The sequence below is a fragment of the Chiloscyllium plagiosum genome, unplaced genomic scaffold (assembly GCF_037043375.1).
Source record: "Chiloscyllium plagiosum isolate Xiang-an unplaced genomic scaffold, Cpla_swu_hap1 HiC_scaffold_9, whole genome shotgun sequence".
Taxonomy (NCBI): Eukaryota; Metazoa; Chordata; class Chondrichthyes; order Orectolobiformes; family Hemiscylliidae; genus Chiloscyllium; species Chiloscyllium plagiosum.
Window position 1 is genome coordinate 61,843,549 of NW_028270147.1, and position 18,345 is coordinate 61,861,893.

The window sequence follows — 18,345 nt, forward strand, 5'->3', positions numbered from 1 at the left end:
TGCTTACTGAGCTGGAAGGTTCATTTTCAGATGTTTTGTCACCATACTAGGTGACATCAGCAGCGAGCCTCCGGATGAAGCACTGGTGGCATGGCCTGCTTTCTATTTATGTATTTAAGTTTCCTTGGGTTGGTGATGTCGTTTCCTGTGGTGATGTCCTGTTACTTTTCTCAGGGGTGATAAATGGGATCCAAGTCAATGTGTTTCTTGATAGAATTCCGGTTGGAGTGCCATGCTTCTAGGAATTCTTGTGCGTGTCTCTGTTTGGCTTGTCCTAGGATGGATATGTTGTCCCAGTCTATATGTAAGGATCCTAGTGAGAGTGAGTCATGTCTTTTTGTGGCTAGTTGATGTTTATGTCCAACAGGATACATCCAAACAGAGGTACGTACGAGAATTCCTAGAAACATAACATTCCAACCGGAACTCTATCAAGAATCACATTGGCTTGGATCCCATTTACCACTCCCTGAGAAGAAGAACAGGAAATGATATCACCACAGGAAATTACTTCAACATCCCAAGGAAACCTAAACACAAGTAGAAAGCGGGCCATGCCACTAGTGCTTCATCCAGAGGCTCACTGATGATGTTACCTAGTATGGTGACAAAACATCTGAAACTGAACCTTCCAGCTCAGCGAGCAAATCTACATCCAAGGACATTCAGTAATGCAATTTTGAATTTAAAATATTTTAGTAATACTTGTTATATAATTTCAACCAATAAAGAATTTCCTGTAAAGGTATGCAAGCATTAAATGTATAATAAGTTGTATCTTTTTATAAGATTACCTACACTCTGGTAATGATCTAAGGTGAGCATGTGCTCACTGATAAACCCCATTGGATTTAAACAGTAGTCTGACATTGTCAAATATAATGTACTTTTGAGAGGGAAAGAAGTTGAATCAACTAGTTATGACAACATTTTATAGAGGAGGCTTCATACTGAAACATAAACACCCTGCTCTACTAAAAAAAACTTATTCTGGGATGCAATCCTATAGCACTTCCCATTACCTTATCTAAATTACTGATTTTCCTATACCATAAGTCCACAGTTCTTTCAATTTTTAACCTACAAGGCTAAATGATTACTCATGGAGGTGGATCCCAGCATGTCTGAAAGGAAAATAAAGTTTGCAAAATTGATAACAGGAATAAATGATCATGAATTGCTTTAGAACTTAAATAATTAATGGTGGGGCCCGGGGTAGTGGTTGAAATACATAATTCTTGGAAGTTTGCATCACAGGTAGACAGGGTGGTGAAGAAGGCGTTTAGCATGCTTGCCTTCATTGCTCATATCCTTAAGTATAGGAGTTGGAATGTCATGTTGAGGTTGTACAGGCCCTTCTGGAGTATTGTGTGCAGTTCTAGTCACCCTGTTATAGGAAGGATATTATTAAATTGGAAAGAGTTCAGAAAAGATTTACCAGGATGGTGCTGGAAATGGAAGGTTTGAGTTATAAAAATAGGCTGGGACTTTTTCATTGGAGTAGAGGAGGTTGAGGAATGACGATATAGAGGTTTTTAAAATCATGAGGGACATAGATAAGGAGAGTTCAGAATGAGGGGACATACTTGTAAGGTGAGAGAAGAAAATTTTAAAAAGGATATGAGGGCATGAACCATTCTTTTTTTTACACAGAGTGGTTCACGTGTTGAATGAACTGCTAGAGGAAGTACAATTAAAACATTTAAAAGACATAGGATAAGTACATGAATAGGAAAGGTTTTGAGGGATACAGGCCAAATGCAGGCAAGTGGGGCTAGTTTAGTTTGGGAACATAGTTGGTATGGACTAATTGGGCTGAAGGGTCTGTTTCCATGTTGTATGACTCTGACTCTATAACTCAAATTGCCAGAAAACATGCATTATATTTTCCAAAAGTATCTTACCAATTACGATTATTTCAGCATAACGAAAGTTACATATATTCCTTTCTTCATTTTGAAGGCAACACTGTAGCAAGTTGCACTGGGATTGTCCATTTGATGTTACGTTGAGGAGAGTAACACTGGTTTCATGATCATTGATTAATGTATATTGATGGTCTGGAATTTTTTCATTCATATTTAACCACCAGACGACATTGTTAGTGGTTAGAGTCTGATTATAAAAAACACACCTCACTGTAACATCCGAGCCAACAGTGGTCAGCACTTGAGGAGGGTAATATGTAATTTCTGTCAAAAAATATTTGCAAGTTAAAGAATTAGATATTTGTCTTAGAATTAATACATTTATAAATATATAACACTTCATGTTATTACCAAAAGAATAGTATTATGTCTTTCTCCAGCCTGGGTTTGACCACAGTACACAAACCTAAAGACTGATGAACGGATTCAAAATTCCCAACTTGCTGTATGTCTGTGTTTCGTTAATCCTTATCATTCACATTTTCCTCATTGGTGAGGCAAAGATACATAAGAGTTGAATTAGGTAGTTATTTCATGTAAAAAATGAAACTTCATAAATAGTTTGTACTAACTGATCCAAATAAGCCTAAGGTAGTTCAACAACCACAAAACAATCTTACCAATTATTTTGACATAGAAAAAATGCATTTGGTTCTTTTATTTGCTTTTAGCTGCATGAATACAAGCATATGTGATCATTCTGACCATATAAATCACTAGTTCATTAGTGAGTATTAAGCAGTAGGCTGGGAATTATTTGAGCAGGTGAGGAATAGTGTCATTAAGGACTATTTGGAACAAAACATTCCGTGTTTCTTGAAGTATGCCATTCATTTCAGCTAAAAGCAAGAAGACAAAATGTTATCCATTACGCCATTAAAGTAGACATTATTAACTCACTTGGGCCTAGTTTCCTTCCTCTCTCTGTGTGCTACTGTTCTAATAATTTAACATTATAAAATTCTAATGAACTGTATTCTTTTTTTGAAATATTTTCTTTATGATGTTGCCAACAGGCAAAAAAAATCCACAAAGAATCTATCTGCCCTCCATACATTAACAATTTCACTTGTAAATCAATGAGTTTAGCTGTCAGGGGACCAGAGCATAGTCTTGGATCCTCATATTATTTGGATGTGAACCATTATGAAGCAGTACTTTTCACAAGACTTGATGACACCTGAAACTGACACAAGTATAGGTTGAGTGGGAGAGAAAATTCCAGCTTTCAGACTTGCACTTTTATTGCATCTTCCACGCCATACATAGGATATTCTGGAATGTTTTAGAACAGTGAAACACATTTGAAGTGTAATTACTATTCTAAAGTAGGAAATGGGATAGTGAATTTGTGCACAGCAGGGTCCCAGAAGCAAATATACGTTAATCATCAACCAAATAATCTTTGCTCAGTTTTGGTTCATGGATAAATGTCTTATAACCTCTCATGATTTTTTTGATTAGTGCCATGTATCAGTTCCATCCACCTAACTGGTTAGATTTGTCTTAGTTTAATGTGAACCAAAGAACAGCATCTCTGACAGTGCAGCATTCTCTGTACTGCACTGAGATGTCATCCTGAAATCTGTACTCAACTCTCTGGGACTTGAACCCATGAACATGTGATTCAGAGACATGAATGCTACCACTGAACCAAGGCTGATAACAGTTTGAATCATATTCATATAAAATTTGTAAGAAGGTTTATATTTTATCATAAAAATCAAATTATATTTTGCTATGTTGTGAGAATATTCTTCATTATCTAAAATGCAATAATATGGAAGATCAGACCATTTAACCTATAATTAGATTAGATTATCTACAGTGTGGAAACAGGCCATCTGGCCCAACAAGTCCACACCTACCCTCCGAAGAGTACCCACCCAGGCCCATTTCCTTCTGACTAATGCACCTAACATCCTGGGCAATTTAACATGGCCAATTCACCTGACTTGCACTTTGGACTGTGGGAGGAAACTGGTGGACCAGGAGGAAACCCACACAGACACTGGGAGAATATACAAACTCCAACAGACAGTCACCCGAGGTGGGAATCGAACCCGGGTCCCTGGTGCTGTGAGATTATTATTATATAAAGATCAAAAACTAATAGCTTGTTACAGCCTAATGTACACTACATGAAGCACGATCTTCCTGGTACAAGCTTAAAGCAGAATTTCTAGCAAAACTAATGTGCATATGCTGCAATAAATACTGTGGCATTTCAGGAACCCCAGAAAGGATTCTTGGGTTGAGGACTAGAAAAGACCAGAATATCTACCATTCCACGGAGTGAGATTTGGGAATAGCAGGTAAGTTGCATTATGTTTGTATGTCTGCAATCTACCTGAAATCATTTCAAAATGACTGCAAACAGTTGTTCAATGTATCTCAATTTCCATTTTGTTCATTACTGCTTTAAAGCAAAGTTCCAGTATCCTGCCATCCTCAATCTTTTAGGCACAGAGTTGAATCATTTAAAAAAGGGAGCCACGAAGGAGAATATGTGGGTCCTAGTGGATGAAAATATGACTGATGATCTTCTGGATGGGGAGCCACCACTTTCAAATAAAAATCAAACTTAGTGTATTTATTGTCAGAATAAATCTGAAAATCAAACCAGTATATTTTTTTAAACAGGTACTATTTGACCATGCTAAATCTTTCTACCATTTTTGGACATTTTATTTTGGTCTTTAAAGGAATGACTTGTTTATCAGCAACATTAATTTGATCTCACAGCAACAGCTGTCCAAGAGGTGTCCAAGGGAAGCTTTCACAGCTGCCTCCTGCTAAGTTGTACCTGCTGGGACAGGTGGCAGGAATTTTAAATGAAAGATGCTCAGCTGCTTTCAGCGCATCAGACACAACAAAGGCCACATGTGTCTGTTCACTCAGGAAGACACCCAGCAGCAAATATGTTGAGAAACTCCTTCAATCTCTGTTGGTCAGGGGGTCAGGCTTTTAACAGCGGAATGTCATGAACTGAGTCATGCAGCATTAGGGTGCAAGAGGATATAATTGCTCAATTATACATTTCTATGCCTGCAAATCTGCGTCAAGTTATCAGAACAGCAACACAAGCTGGAACCCTGACACTTGATCTCCTTGCATACCAAGTCAATGATAGAGTGCCGTTGCTCAGTTACATTGTTGCTTTACATTGTGAGCTATGTCCCTTGCCATCTGCTTCTCCCAATTTACCTCTCTTCGTGTTTGAAATATAATTTTTTTTTCCTACTTCTGTTGTTTCTTACACTATCTTGCAATGGTCCTTGAGTTTGTGTTGCACAGTGCCAGTAAACAACATGATTGATTATTACTCAACCAACTGACCTACTATGATGAGGGGAAGGAGGAGTAGCATTCTGAAGGTGAGAGTTGATCACTGCTGAAGAATTTTAATATAACATCATGACCCATTCTGGTCTGTTCACTGTTAGTTACAACAAATGGCTCTATTTCAGGGTCCTATTCTACTTCCCAACCAGAAAGACATTGTTCCCCTCCTCCCAGTGCTTTTTAAAGGGATTATTGATCATTTTCAGAATAGTTGATCATTGATTTATACAGGCTGATATGCTGGGTTTGTAAAATGCTTAGTATTTTCTTATGATCATTTAAAGCCAATGAAGCTGACAGGGAATGGTGTACTATGAAGGTCTTGTTACTTACACTTCAAGAGTTCTACTCATTCCACTTGCTCCAAGTGACTTGTGCTCTAGTTCTTCCCTCCAGTGGTAAGCAGAATGGCAGGAAGAATAAGAAACACAGAGCTGCTCAGAGAGAAAGAGGGAAAAAGGGCACTAAGCAGGGGACCATAACCACACAGGGTCTCCAGGGAGCAACTTTCTTATCAGAACCTCAGTATGGAACAGTGTGTTAGACACTTTCAGTTCAATCAGGTGTTCTCTGAATCTGCTGCAGGCAAACCTGCAAACTCATTGCAAGTTTAGCACGTACCAGTGAATGTGAAGGTGATCTGGGTTATGTATCTCTTAGGAACACAAAAATATAAGAACAGGACTTAGACCATTTAGCTTCTTGATCCTGTTCCACTATTCAATGAAATCATAACTGATCTGTGACTTCATTTCACACCCTGTTCCTTTTTCCATATTTCTTTATACCTTCGATTAACAAAACTCTATTAATCTCAAATTTAAAATTTCATAATTGATCTCACAACATTTACCATTTGCGGATGAGATATCCAAACTTTAACTAAAATAACTAAACAAATTAACTAAAATATCTTCTCACTTCCCACCTACCATTCCTCAAATACCTTGAACATTGTGAATCAATCATGTCTTAACTTTCCAAAGTGCAAGGAGTACAACTCTAGTCATTTTAGTATCTCCCTGTTGGCTTAATAGTTTGAGTTCAGCTATCACTCTAATAGATCTACTACAATCACTCCAAGGCCAATATGCCCTTTCAAAGATGTAGTTCCCATAATAGTCCAAATGGAATAGAATCGAGGCCTTGTATACTTGTATTTTAACTCTCTAGACATAAAGATCAGTTATTTTGATTATTTTCTGTAATTATACATTTCATTTTAGTGATCTATATACCTAGACCCCCCAAATTTCTTCGGATCCTATTGTATCCAGCTTTACACAATTGAGAATTTGAGAATTGAGAAACCTTACAGAAAGTTTTCTAAAAGCCCAGATAAACTATATCCATTGGCTCCCACTTTACAACTCCACTCATTATATCTTTCAAAAGGTTCCAGTCGATATGTTAAGCAGTGCTAGGTATTACTTTTTTTTTCAATTTGAGAGCCATTCCTTTATATTGGAAAATATCATGTTACTTCACTATTTGAGACAGGTGGGATCAGGGAAGCTGGGAATTATTAAGCAGATTGGAAATTGACTGAGTGGCAGGAAACCAAGAGATTAGTTAATGAGTAGTTTTTTTATTGGCAGGATGTAACTCGTGGTATCTCACAAGTATTTGTTTTGAGGTCTCATGAATGACTTGGGTGATCGAATAAAAAAACTATGTATTCAAGTGTGTCAATGTCACAAAGATAGGTAGTATTTGCATAGTATAGAGAAGCATAAAATTATATAGAGATGCTAATAGATTGCATGAATAGGCTAAAATATGGCAAGCAGATGTGAGGCGATCTGCTTTTAACCAAAGCAAGGAGAGAATAAGGTAAAGGATAGGATAAGGCAGCATCCTCACTTACCTTTTCAAAAATCCTGGGATGGCAATCATCTGCTCCTGGGGATTGGATTATTCCTTTGTATCATTAATTTCCTCATTACTCTTACCCATTATAACATTTTACTGAACAGAAACATGCTTGACAAATCTACTGGAATTTTTTGAAGATGTAATGAGTAAAGTTGAAAAGTGGGAGCCATGAATGTGGCTTACCTGGACTTTCGGAAAGTTTTCCATCAGATCCCACATAAGAAATTAGCGTGGAATTAAAGGGCATTGCATTAGGGCCAGTATAATGACATGTATAGAGAACTGGTTAGCTGACAGGAAACAAAATAGGAATGAATGAGTTTTTTTTTCCAAGTTTCTGACAGTGACGAGTGGGATACCGCAGGGATCAATGCTTGCAACCCAGCTATACACAACATATCTTAATGATTGAAATGAGGGAACTAGATGTGTGGCAGATGAAATATAAGGTTTACTCCACCACATCCCTCCTTACATGCCATCTTCAGCATACATACCAACGTTGTCTGAATTAAAATCAGCTCTGATGGAGGGTCACTCAACCCAAAATGTTAATTCTGCCTTGTCTCCACAGATGCTGCCAGACCTGCTAGGTTTTTCCAACAAATTCTGTTTTTATTCCCTATTTTCATACTCCATTTCCCTTGAGATAAAGTCTAAGATTCTACTTGCAGTCCTAATTACATGTCTCATGTTCATGGTGACATTTTGTGATTCATATAAGCGTTGTACATCCAGATCCCCCTGTATCAAAGCACTATGCAGTCAGCCTCGTAATAATATTTTACTTATCTCTTGTTCACACTGAAGTGGACAATTGCATATTTTCCAGCCTTATCCTTCATCTGTCACTATTTTGCCTAGTACCTTAACCTAGCCATAATGCAGACATTTTGTCTCCCACTCAAAATTAGCTTTCCTACCTATCTTTGTATCATCAGGCAATTTAATAATATGCACTGTTCTCCAAGTCATTAATATAAAGTAGTTATAGAAGGCTTTGCAGCTAATGCTGAGCTAACAAATAGAATTCATAACTGTTTTTAAAAGGAGCACTGAAGGCACCATTGTGTCTTGATGATAGTTTGTGCTGTCCCCCAACATTCTGCAGTTAAAGGGGGACATAACTTTGTTCATGTGATCCACTACATATCGAATTTTAATTCTCAGAAGTCAAGCAGTTTTCTTGAAAGAGGGAAAACAATAAGATAAGAAACTGCAATGGCTGCTCTTATAGTCCCTGGTGGCAAAAGCAGAGCTCTGATAACCTGTCAGTCAGGGTTGATGCTTGGGAGTCTCAATTAGGAAACTAATTTTTTCCCTTTCAGTTCTCAACAGCTTCAGATGTAGCTCAATAGACTGAAACAACCCTCCAAAATCGCAACCCTATGGGCTGTGTTTTGTGGAATTTAGACATGGATTGAAGTTGGCGGATCAGCAATTAGAGAACCTTCCTCTCCTCATTTGATGGCTATGTAGTCATAACCTGAGACAAAGGCTACTGATTATTGATCAATGGCAATGACTACTTCTACTCCCTAACTCATAATGCCATTGCAGACATCTCAAATAAGGAAAAGAAGCAAATTGAAATAACCTTTAGCTTGCCTGTATTAAATGTACTGCAATGAACTGGAAACTGAGCTGATGGAAGAGCTGCTCATTTTTTAGTATTGAAACATTAAATTTGCTGAGCTATGGCACAGCAGTAAGACAAAATAGAGACCATCAGAAAGGAACAAAGATAATGCAGATGAATAAAGGATGGTACGGATCTTTGTATAGATCTTGGTGATGATAAAACTCAGATGAGATGGAATTTAGGGTTCTAAGCAAATTCTTCAACTATCTGTATTAAGAATGTACCAGAAGGGACTTCATGTTAAGAAAATTTACTGAAGGAAAGTTAAAAAGAGGACATTTTCAGATTGGGCTCAAAATTTAGGGTTTTAACAAAGAGTTCAGATTACATTTGATTTGTAGGTACTGGTGTTGGACTGGGGTGTACAAGGTTAAAAATCATACAACACAAGGTTATAGTTCAACAGGTTTAATTGGAAGCACTAGCTTTCAGAGCGCTGCTGCTTTATCAGGTGATTGTGGATTACATTTGGCTATTGTGATTTTGTCTTTTCATAAGACAACTTGGCATGTCAATAAAGTAGTCCTAGTTTGACTCAAATGATTTGGAGATGCCGGTGTTGGACTGGGGTGTTCAAAGTTAAAAATCACACAATACCAGGTTATAGTCCAACAGGTTTAATTGGAAGCACACTAGCTTTCGGCACGTAGTGGTAGTGGAGGGCTCAATCCTAACACTCAGAATTTATAGCAAAAATTTACAGTGTGATGTAACTGAAATTATACATTGAAAAATCACAGACAATCAATTTTTCAATTGATCACAGTGGAAAACATTACTGCAATCACAAGAGATCATCTTTGTAGTTGTGAAGAGAAATCTGACCAGATATCAGAGAAGACAACCAGCAAAATATCAGAAAGAGAATGGAGGAACAATCTACTTAAGGTGATTTTATGCCAAAGCTCAACGGAAACATGTCTGCTCATTCTGACAGCAGATATTTTTGAAGATTTTTTAGCATACAATTTTCTTTCCTCCTTATTGTTTTTCTTTTTTTTTGTTTCTTTCTCTCTTCCTTCCTTAACTTGTTAAATCTGTAATAATTTCAAATCTGAAAATGTTCTAAATCTGTATGTTCTTATATTAGATTACTTACATTGTGGAAACAGGCCCTTCGGCCCAACAAGTCCACACCGATGCGCCGAAACGCAACCCACCCAGACCCATTCCCCTAAGTTTATCCCTTCACCTAACACTACGGGCAATTTAGCATGGCCAATTCATCTAACCTGCACATTTTTGGACTGTGGGAGGAAACTGGAGCACCAGAGGAAACCCACGCAGACACGGGGAGAATGTGCAAACTCCACACAGTCAGTTGCCTGAGGCGGGAACTGAACCCGAGTCTCTGACGCTGTGAGGCAGCGGTGCTAACCACTGTGCCACCGTGCTGCCCACAACGGCATGGTGACACAGTGTGTATAAGTGTGTGTACAAGTGAACTCTATTCAATTAACCAACTTCTGTGTGAGTCATCAATTTATTCTTTTGTAATACATGGGTCAATACAAAGTATAAGCCAGGATGAATCTTTTAAAACAACAAGGCATACACTCATTCAATTTATTTTTGGTCAGTGATTTTAGCAAAATTATAAACCTTCTTCCCATATCCATTCAGTATGTTATTGTCACAGCAGAAAGTAGGAAAGAAGTTTAACATTTCCGACACTTATACAATAAAATATATAGAATATATATGATAATATATATTGTGCTGTTTGTTTGTGATCCCTATTGTGTACTTGCTGCAGCTATTCAATGCTTACCTTGAACATCCACCTGAATAGGTTCACTCCAATCACTCCAAAACCCTGGTCCATTGCGACGTTTGCAGCGAACAACAACTAAGTAAGAAAGGTCACTCTGCAAATCACGAAGGATCAAAGAATTTTCCCAGACATCCTTAACCTATCACAACATAGGATAAACAACATCTTCAAATCATAAATGCAATTTAATTATATATTATTTATACAAAAATACTTCGTGATTATTTGTTTGAGACCTTTACAACATCCAATGATGTAATTGAGCACTTTACAATAAACAGAACCTACATAAACTGGGCACTTAGAAAAACTGTAAGGTCACTGGGAAGAGTCAGTGTGGTTTGTGGGAGGGAAATCATGCAAATTAATTGGAGTTTCTTGGAAAAGTAAGATGCACTGTGGATAAAGAACAGCCTGTAGATATAAGTGTCCTTGAATTTCTGACGATATCTGACATGATTTCACATAAAAGGTTAGCATGCAACATAGAATCTCATGAATGTAGGAGTAACACATGAACATGGATAGAAGTTTTCCTGGTAGAAAACAGAATATGCTTAAATGCGTCTGTTTCTGACTGGCTGGATCTGAAGAGTAGGGTCCCTCAGGGATCTGAGCTAGGTCCTCAACATTTTACAATTTATATCAATGACTTGGATGAGGAGAGTGAAGGCATGGTAGTTGTATCTGCAGAGGATACAATTTAAATAGGAAAGTATATTATAAAGATGACATAAGTACGACGCAGATAGACATAGATAAGTTGAAAGAGTAGTCATGTATCTAGCAGATGGAGTATAATGTGCGAAGGTGGAGTATAAAGTTGTGGAGTACAATTATGACATTTAAATGGAATTTGGATGGGTGCATCAATAGGAAGGGTTTAGAGGGCTACAGGCCAAATGCTGGCAAATGTGACTAGATCAGTTTAAAATATCTGGTTGGCATGGATGGATTGGACCGAAGTGTCTGTTTCTGTGCTGTACATCTCTATAACTTTATGACTATAAAGGAAAGATCCAGTGGGTAATTTCCGTTTGGTCTCTGAACAATGGCCTGTATTAGCCTTTTTAGTTACCTAAATTAGCATACACGGTTGTTGACTTGATAGTAGGTTAGTCATGAAAACCAGCATGATGGCCAGCAGAATGCAATTATGTACCACATCTGCCTACATTTTCACGTTCATATCAGGAAGAAATCTTGCCCTATGCCTTAGTATGGTCTATGGAAGGATAAATTTGATGAGCTCTTCGGTCATATGCTTTAATACGCTGATGTATCAATTCCTTTTATTACAGAGAAAACAATGCATAAAATCAGACATGTAAAGTTCTAGGTAGAAAGTAAGGTGAAAATGAAGATAACTCAATCAGACTCACATTCAAGTATTCTGCAAAAAGCAACAACAATTTGAAATTATACAGCACTATCAGTTAAGAAAAACACACAACAGTATTCCACAAAGGTGTTCAGAATATCAGTTTAAGGCTGAATGAACAGGGCTTAGGAATAAGTTTCTTACTTGTCCAACTGAGAATGGTATGGAGCAATAAGTAAATAAATACAACAAAGAAATTTTTTTCAAAAAACCAAAATACCTTCCAGATTCTTTCTGGAATGCCTGTTGAATATTTTACTTCAAACTGGACCGGATAAGGTTCAGGATTTGGACCTGTCCAACTTAGTTTGAAGAAGCCTTCAGATGTCATTTTAGTTTGAAGATCTACTGGAGGATTTGTCTGAACTGCAACATACAAATAAAATTAATCATATCCTGACACAAAACAATGGGACAAGTTTCAAAACCATCATCTCATTTTCAAATAAGGCCTCGGGTTACACATTCTTCCAGGTACCAGAAAGATAGCTAGCTGTAAGCGTTCAGTTAGAATCATAGAATCATAGAGATGTTTAGCACGGAAAGAGACCCTTCAGTCCAACTCATCCATGCCGACTAGATATCCTAAATTAATCTAGTCCTAATGGCCAGCGCTTGGCTCATAGTCCTCTAGCCCCTTCCTATTCATGTATCCATCCAAATTCCTTTTAAATAGCGTATTTGTAACAGCCTCCATCATTTTCTCTGGCAGCTCATTCCATACACACACCACCCTTTGCTTAAAAAAGTTGCCTTTTAGATGGCTTTTAAATCTTTCCCCTCTCACCTTAATCCTACGCCTTCTAGTTCTGGACTCCTCCAACCCAAGGAAAGGACCTGTCTATTTAGAGTCAAAGCACAGAAGGTCAGGCAGTTGAATTCCTGATGAAAGGCTTTTGTGCGAAACATCAATTCTCCTGCTCCTCAGATGCTGCTTGACCTGCTGTGCTTTTCTGATCTTGACTCTAATTTCCAGCATCTGCAGTACCCACTTTTGCCTTGTCTATTTACCCTATCTATGCCCCTCATGATTTTATAAACTTCTACAAAATCACCCTTCAGCCTCCAATGCTCAAGGAAAAACAGCCTCAGCCTATTCAGCCTCTTTCTACAGCTCAAATCCTCCAACGCTGGTAACATCCTTATAAATCTTTTCTGAACCCTTTCAAGTTTCACAACATCCTTCCGATAGAAATTGGAATTAATAATCGAAACACCTAACAATCCTTTTAATCTTTTTTAGATAAGATGCAGTTGCCTTTTACTGGACCGCCTAACCCTAACCCAGGACAATTACTGATCCTACTATTGACCAGATAAGATGGTTAACTCCACAGCATAGATATGCTTTTAAAACATTCTACTTGCATGACTCCGTTCAAGCAAACTGCAATATGCTATTAGGCCAGCAGGAGATCAATATATTTTCATGATTTAGAGATGCCGGTGTTGCACTGGGGTGCACAAAGTTAAAAATCACACAGGTTATAGTCCAACAGGTTTAATTGGAAGCACTAGCTTTCGGAGCGGCACTCCGAAAGCTAGTGCTTCCAATTAAACCTGTTGGACTATAACTTGGTGTTGTGTGATTTTTAACAATATATTTTCAAATTGATAGCACATCTTGATTAATTTCCAGAGTTAAGATAGAATGCAGATCCATGCTATCACGGTACAGCTACCCACTGCCAAATCCATAATTGACCTGAGCCGAAAGCCTCCCTTTTGGCCGCCAGAACTATTTCGGCCGGTCTACAGGAAACACTAGGCCAGGAAATAAAACTGGAGATGTTTGTAAGAGAAAATGTTTTAACATTTCCAAAGTTAAATACAAATTACTTGCAAGAGATAAGTATGACTATTCCATTTATAATTTTAAAGCAATGCTTTAACTTTTCTTCGACTCTTCCAAGTTGGTTCTTTGATCTCCTTTTCTGATCTGCTTCAGTTTGCTACTGAGTTTTTCTCATTTTTGGTAGCTATTCAAAGTTCTAGCAGAAACAAGTGGAGAACATAATGCTTATTTTATAGGACACGGCCAATTTATGGTAGCACAAAATGTCACTGAATTGACATGCAGGTCTGTCATTTTAAATAAACAATATATCAAAGCCATTCAACATAGATGCATCGCATTGTTATATGACAAACTGAACATCTTGAAATGAATTATTGGGAAATATTCAGATCTGAAGAAAAGCTGACCCGAGAATGAGTAATGCATGAAACATGAATTGGCAAATGTTTCTCCCTTTCACTCTTTAACATTGTTTCTCTAAACGGATATTCTACTCATTTGATTTTCCACCCAAATCCAAGACTCCACACATTATAAAACCATTGTCCTTTGAGTTAATGATGAGTACAAGATGTATCAATGTAATATTTTCAAAGTTTGACTCTAAATGCACTAAACCTAGTTAAATTGTGGATTGACAAGCCAGAATGGAAATAGAAATGACAAAATCAGAACAAGAGAGATGCACAGTCTTATTATTGTATTTAGTAACATAAGGAAAGTTTTGAAGAAACTATACTAAGGACTGTATCTTTTTATTTGCATTTTTGTTTGTGAACTGAAAAGGGAAAATAACCTTTTTTAAAAGATGAAGGATAGTGGAAAGAATTGCTGTATTTTTTAAAAGCAGGCTGCAACACTCATTGTAAGAGGTTTACATTATTGCTTATACAAGGACTGGTGTAGATGGGCTAGAGCCAAGATTAGATTAGACTAGATTAGATTAGAATAGATTCCCTACAGTATGGAAACAGGCCCAACAAGTCCACACCGACCCATTCCCCTGCCCTATATACATATATATATATATATATATATATATATACACCTCTGACTAATGCACCTAACACTATGGGCAATTCACCTGACCTGCACATCTTTGGACTGTGGGAGGAAACCTGAGCACCCGGAGGAAACCCACGCAGACACGGGGAGAATGTGCAAACTCCACACAGACAGTTGCCTGAGGTGGGAATCAAACCCAGGCCCCTGGTGCTGTGAGGCAGCAGTGCTAACTACTGAACCACCATGTCACCCCATAGAGATTTAGCTCACAAGAAGTAGCTGATTGGTTTTGGATGATCGTCAATGACAAAGACCTTTTGCCTGCCAACAAATATGTGATTGACTCCCTAGTAAGATGAACATCTTGTGGGTGTGAATGATGTGTTTGGAAGTCTATGGACCTCTGGACAGGCATGTAGTGTTTTCTTTCACTGCAGGAAAAAAAATAACTAAAGCCTGAAGAAAGCCCATTCATTTTCCCTTATCTGTTGCTGTAGCCAATAAGTCAGAGACTTTATAAGTTATGAATTCATTATTGTGTCTCCTGGAAGAAAGTGAAAAGCTTCTGGAGAAGAAAGATTGAGGAGCAGCAAATCCTGGCAAGACAAAAAAAAATCATCTAAGTGAACCCAGTGGAGAGGATCATTGAACTGGTTCCAAGTTTTCCCTCTAACCTTGACACTAATGTTTATTGGTCTGTCTACATTGGTGAAATGTTTTGAGGTTCTAAGCAATGTGGGCTACTGTGAGACACTTGACAGAATCTGGTGAGATGTTTGGTAAAGCCTGTCTCAACAGAGATTATGTCACTGTATCATTTACATTTTTCTCAAGCAATGAAGCAAGATTCCTGTGAGGTAGCAAGTTCCCAGCTGAAGCTAATTATTGCTTATTAAACATCTTATTAACAACACAGCTCACCAAGGTTTTCACTCCTATCAAACTCACCACACAATCTATCAGGAAAACCCAACATGGAATCCAGAGCAGAATCAAATCACCACCTGCTCTGAAACCCTTCATTGTGGACACAAGGCACCAATATCTCAGAGCATGCTCCATGGACACTGACCACATTCACAGACATTGACATCCAACGTGTGCCAGCATCCATGATCCCTCATGGTACATCTCCGATCCATTTACAGGGTGGTTCTGCACATCAAAGCTGCACCTCAAGCTGGACCTGCAATTATCACTATCACACTGCAGTAAGGACCCTGTTTCAGGCACACACACCCAGCTCATGGACTGGACTCCCAGAATGAACCTCTGGGCTTTTCACTGGCTTTCACAGCTCACACTCACTCTGGGCCTACCTGTAAGCTCACAGCATCCCTATCTTGCATTGCCTGGCCTTGCCTTTTTGCACTTTGGTCACTCAGCCAGATGTACAAGGCTCATATTACTACTTCCTTGTTCTGCCATTTGATACAGACAGAAATCCAGGAAGCTGGTTGTCAACAAGTTTCAGTCCAATCAAGGGAATAGCCTTTGCATAGGAAATTGTGACGCAGTAGGTCAAGGGCAGCTTCTGATAGGCCCTGATTGCAGCAGTCAGAGTCAGAATCTGCTTCTCAGAAGGGGTGAGGTGCTGAATGACAGGTGGCCCATCACTCATTTTAACTCTTTTGGCCCTTCATTGAGCTGTTTTCCTCATGGAATGACACTGCGAGGCAGTTATTAACAATGCAAAAAAGTGGGTGGCACAGCTATTAATTACCATTGGTGCAAGTGAGGAGGTTTCCCGAGCGATTGAGTAGGCAGTGCAGAAGGCATGTTGGAGTAGTGGTTTCACAGGTGAGGGAGGGTGAGGAGCAATGGGCATTCATTAGTGAGAGGGGTAGAGCACGTGCCTTGTTGGCCTGTGAGTGCAACAGCAGAGATTGAGTGAGAGTGAGGTATCAGAGAGATGACAATGGAAAAGTAGAGAAGGACAATAACCTTCTTCCTAAAGTCCAGCTGGCTGAGATTGAGACAGGTTTGGCACAGTTTGCGGTCATGCCTTCCAGCCTGTGCACCACCAAATCAATCAGTAGCATACCTGCAAAGACGGGCAGTGATTCCCCCTCCATCTACCATATTTAGGGCAAATGTGAGGAACTATAGAAGGCAGCTCCAGTCGAACAATGCTTGGCTGGGTGCACAATAGCCTTTAAAATTTGTTGTTGGCACCCAGGATGCCAGTCAATTCCAGGATCTCCAGTAAATGGCAAGTTTCTCCAGGAGTAGTGTGTGCCAAGATGGGGGCAGAATTTGGACAAGGTTCTCGCTATAAGAAGGGCTTCATTAATCAGTATCACAAGTTTGGGAACGTGCAGCAAGAATAAACCTTTGGCCTCCCAGTGAGAGTCAGTGATGCAATATGTGAATATGTGATGCAACTCACCCAACCAAAGAACAATAAGATTCGGCCTTGTGTGTGTTCAGGGGGAGTTTTATAAGGAGGTCAGAGTATCAACTAGTAGAGTTACAGGTGAATTGTTCATAGATGTTTACCTGTGGCTGGGATCTATTTATTTGTAACAGGTAGTTATTCTCATTAAGTGCAGAACCTCAGCCGTAGTATCCATTAACCTGGATCTATAAAGGCAGGTAAATTGTGGAATCTTGCGTACTTTTACAAAATCTTTACTTTTTCACATCACTCTGGGAATACTGGGTTTGGTTTCTTAGCTCACTTTCTAATGAAGAGTAACAGAGTCGTTGTTCTTATATTGCAACTTACTTATAACATAGCACTATTAATGCTGTCGGTTTAATAATTTTCCCTAATGTTACCACTTTACTGAAAGCTAACTTTTAAAAGTAAAATTGGTACTATGAATGGCCACTGAATCTTTAACATTGACTTTAATTTACAGAAATCATACATTTTATGAAATCAATTTGAATACAGGAATAGGAGAGCATCATATTTTATTACAAAGAGGACTTATTAATGCGTGGATTTCAGATTCAATTTCCAGTATCAATTAAGCCACCATAAGGAGTTGCTAACAGAAGCTGGGAGAGAATACAACATCAGTGAAGAAAATCAAGGTTGAAGTATCGTTATTGAACGTCACAGCAGCATGTTCTGAACTGTAACTGGCATGGTGCTCAAAAACCCAAATATTTTGGCTAAATTTGACATACAAGGAAAAATTGCCCAGTTTTCTAGTTCGCATTTGTCATCCATTGGCTCTGTTTTTATTAAATTAATGTAAAGGTATGACTCAAAGCTCTATAGGCAGCATATCCCAAGTAATCACTTCAATCTTCTATTAAATTTAGAAGTTTCCTCCTGCTGAAACCAGCTCATCTCATTTTTTTATATACAGTGTTCTCAATTACATTAAGAGGTGTTTTGTTCAGTTATTAATAAACAAGTCTAAGTAACAAAAAGTGTCAGTAATTTGTCTTTCACTCAGGCAGACCCTAAAATGTCTGATGAAACAAAACAATTATATTGCAGTTAGTGCTGGACAGTCAATTCATTAAAGATATTACAAGAGCAAATCTTTACTCAGTCGTACATGTATTTATTGAGATAAATGTCAGAAACTTTTCGCATCAGAGAGCGGCGGGAACTGGGCGGAAGTGAAGGCAGAGCGC

The 18,345-nt window shown here is 38.4% G+C and overlaps 1 protein-coding gene across 2 annotated transcripts in view; it reads right to left on the reverse strand.

Moving 5' to 3' along the window:
• The window catches only part of lepr (leptin receptor), a 126,581-nt gene that overhangs the window by 62,767 nt on the left and 45,469 nt on the right, over positions 1–18,345 (reverse strand). For both annotated transcript variants that reach the window (XM_043699432.2, XM_043699431.2), the window contains exons 6-8: positions 12,166–12,311; positions 10,562–10,703; positions 1,905–2,192 (exon numbers count right to left, since the gene is read on the reverse strand). In XM_043699432.2, the coding sequence (XP_043555367.2) occupies positions 1,905–2,192; positions 10,562–10,703; positions 12,166–12,311 (576 nt within the window). The remainder of the gene's footprint in view (positions 1–1,904; positions 2,193–10,561; positions 10,704–12,165; positions 12,312–18,345) is intronic.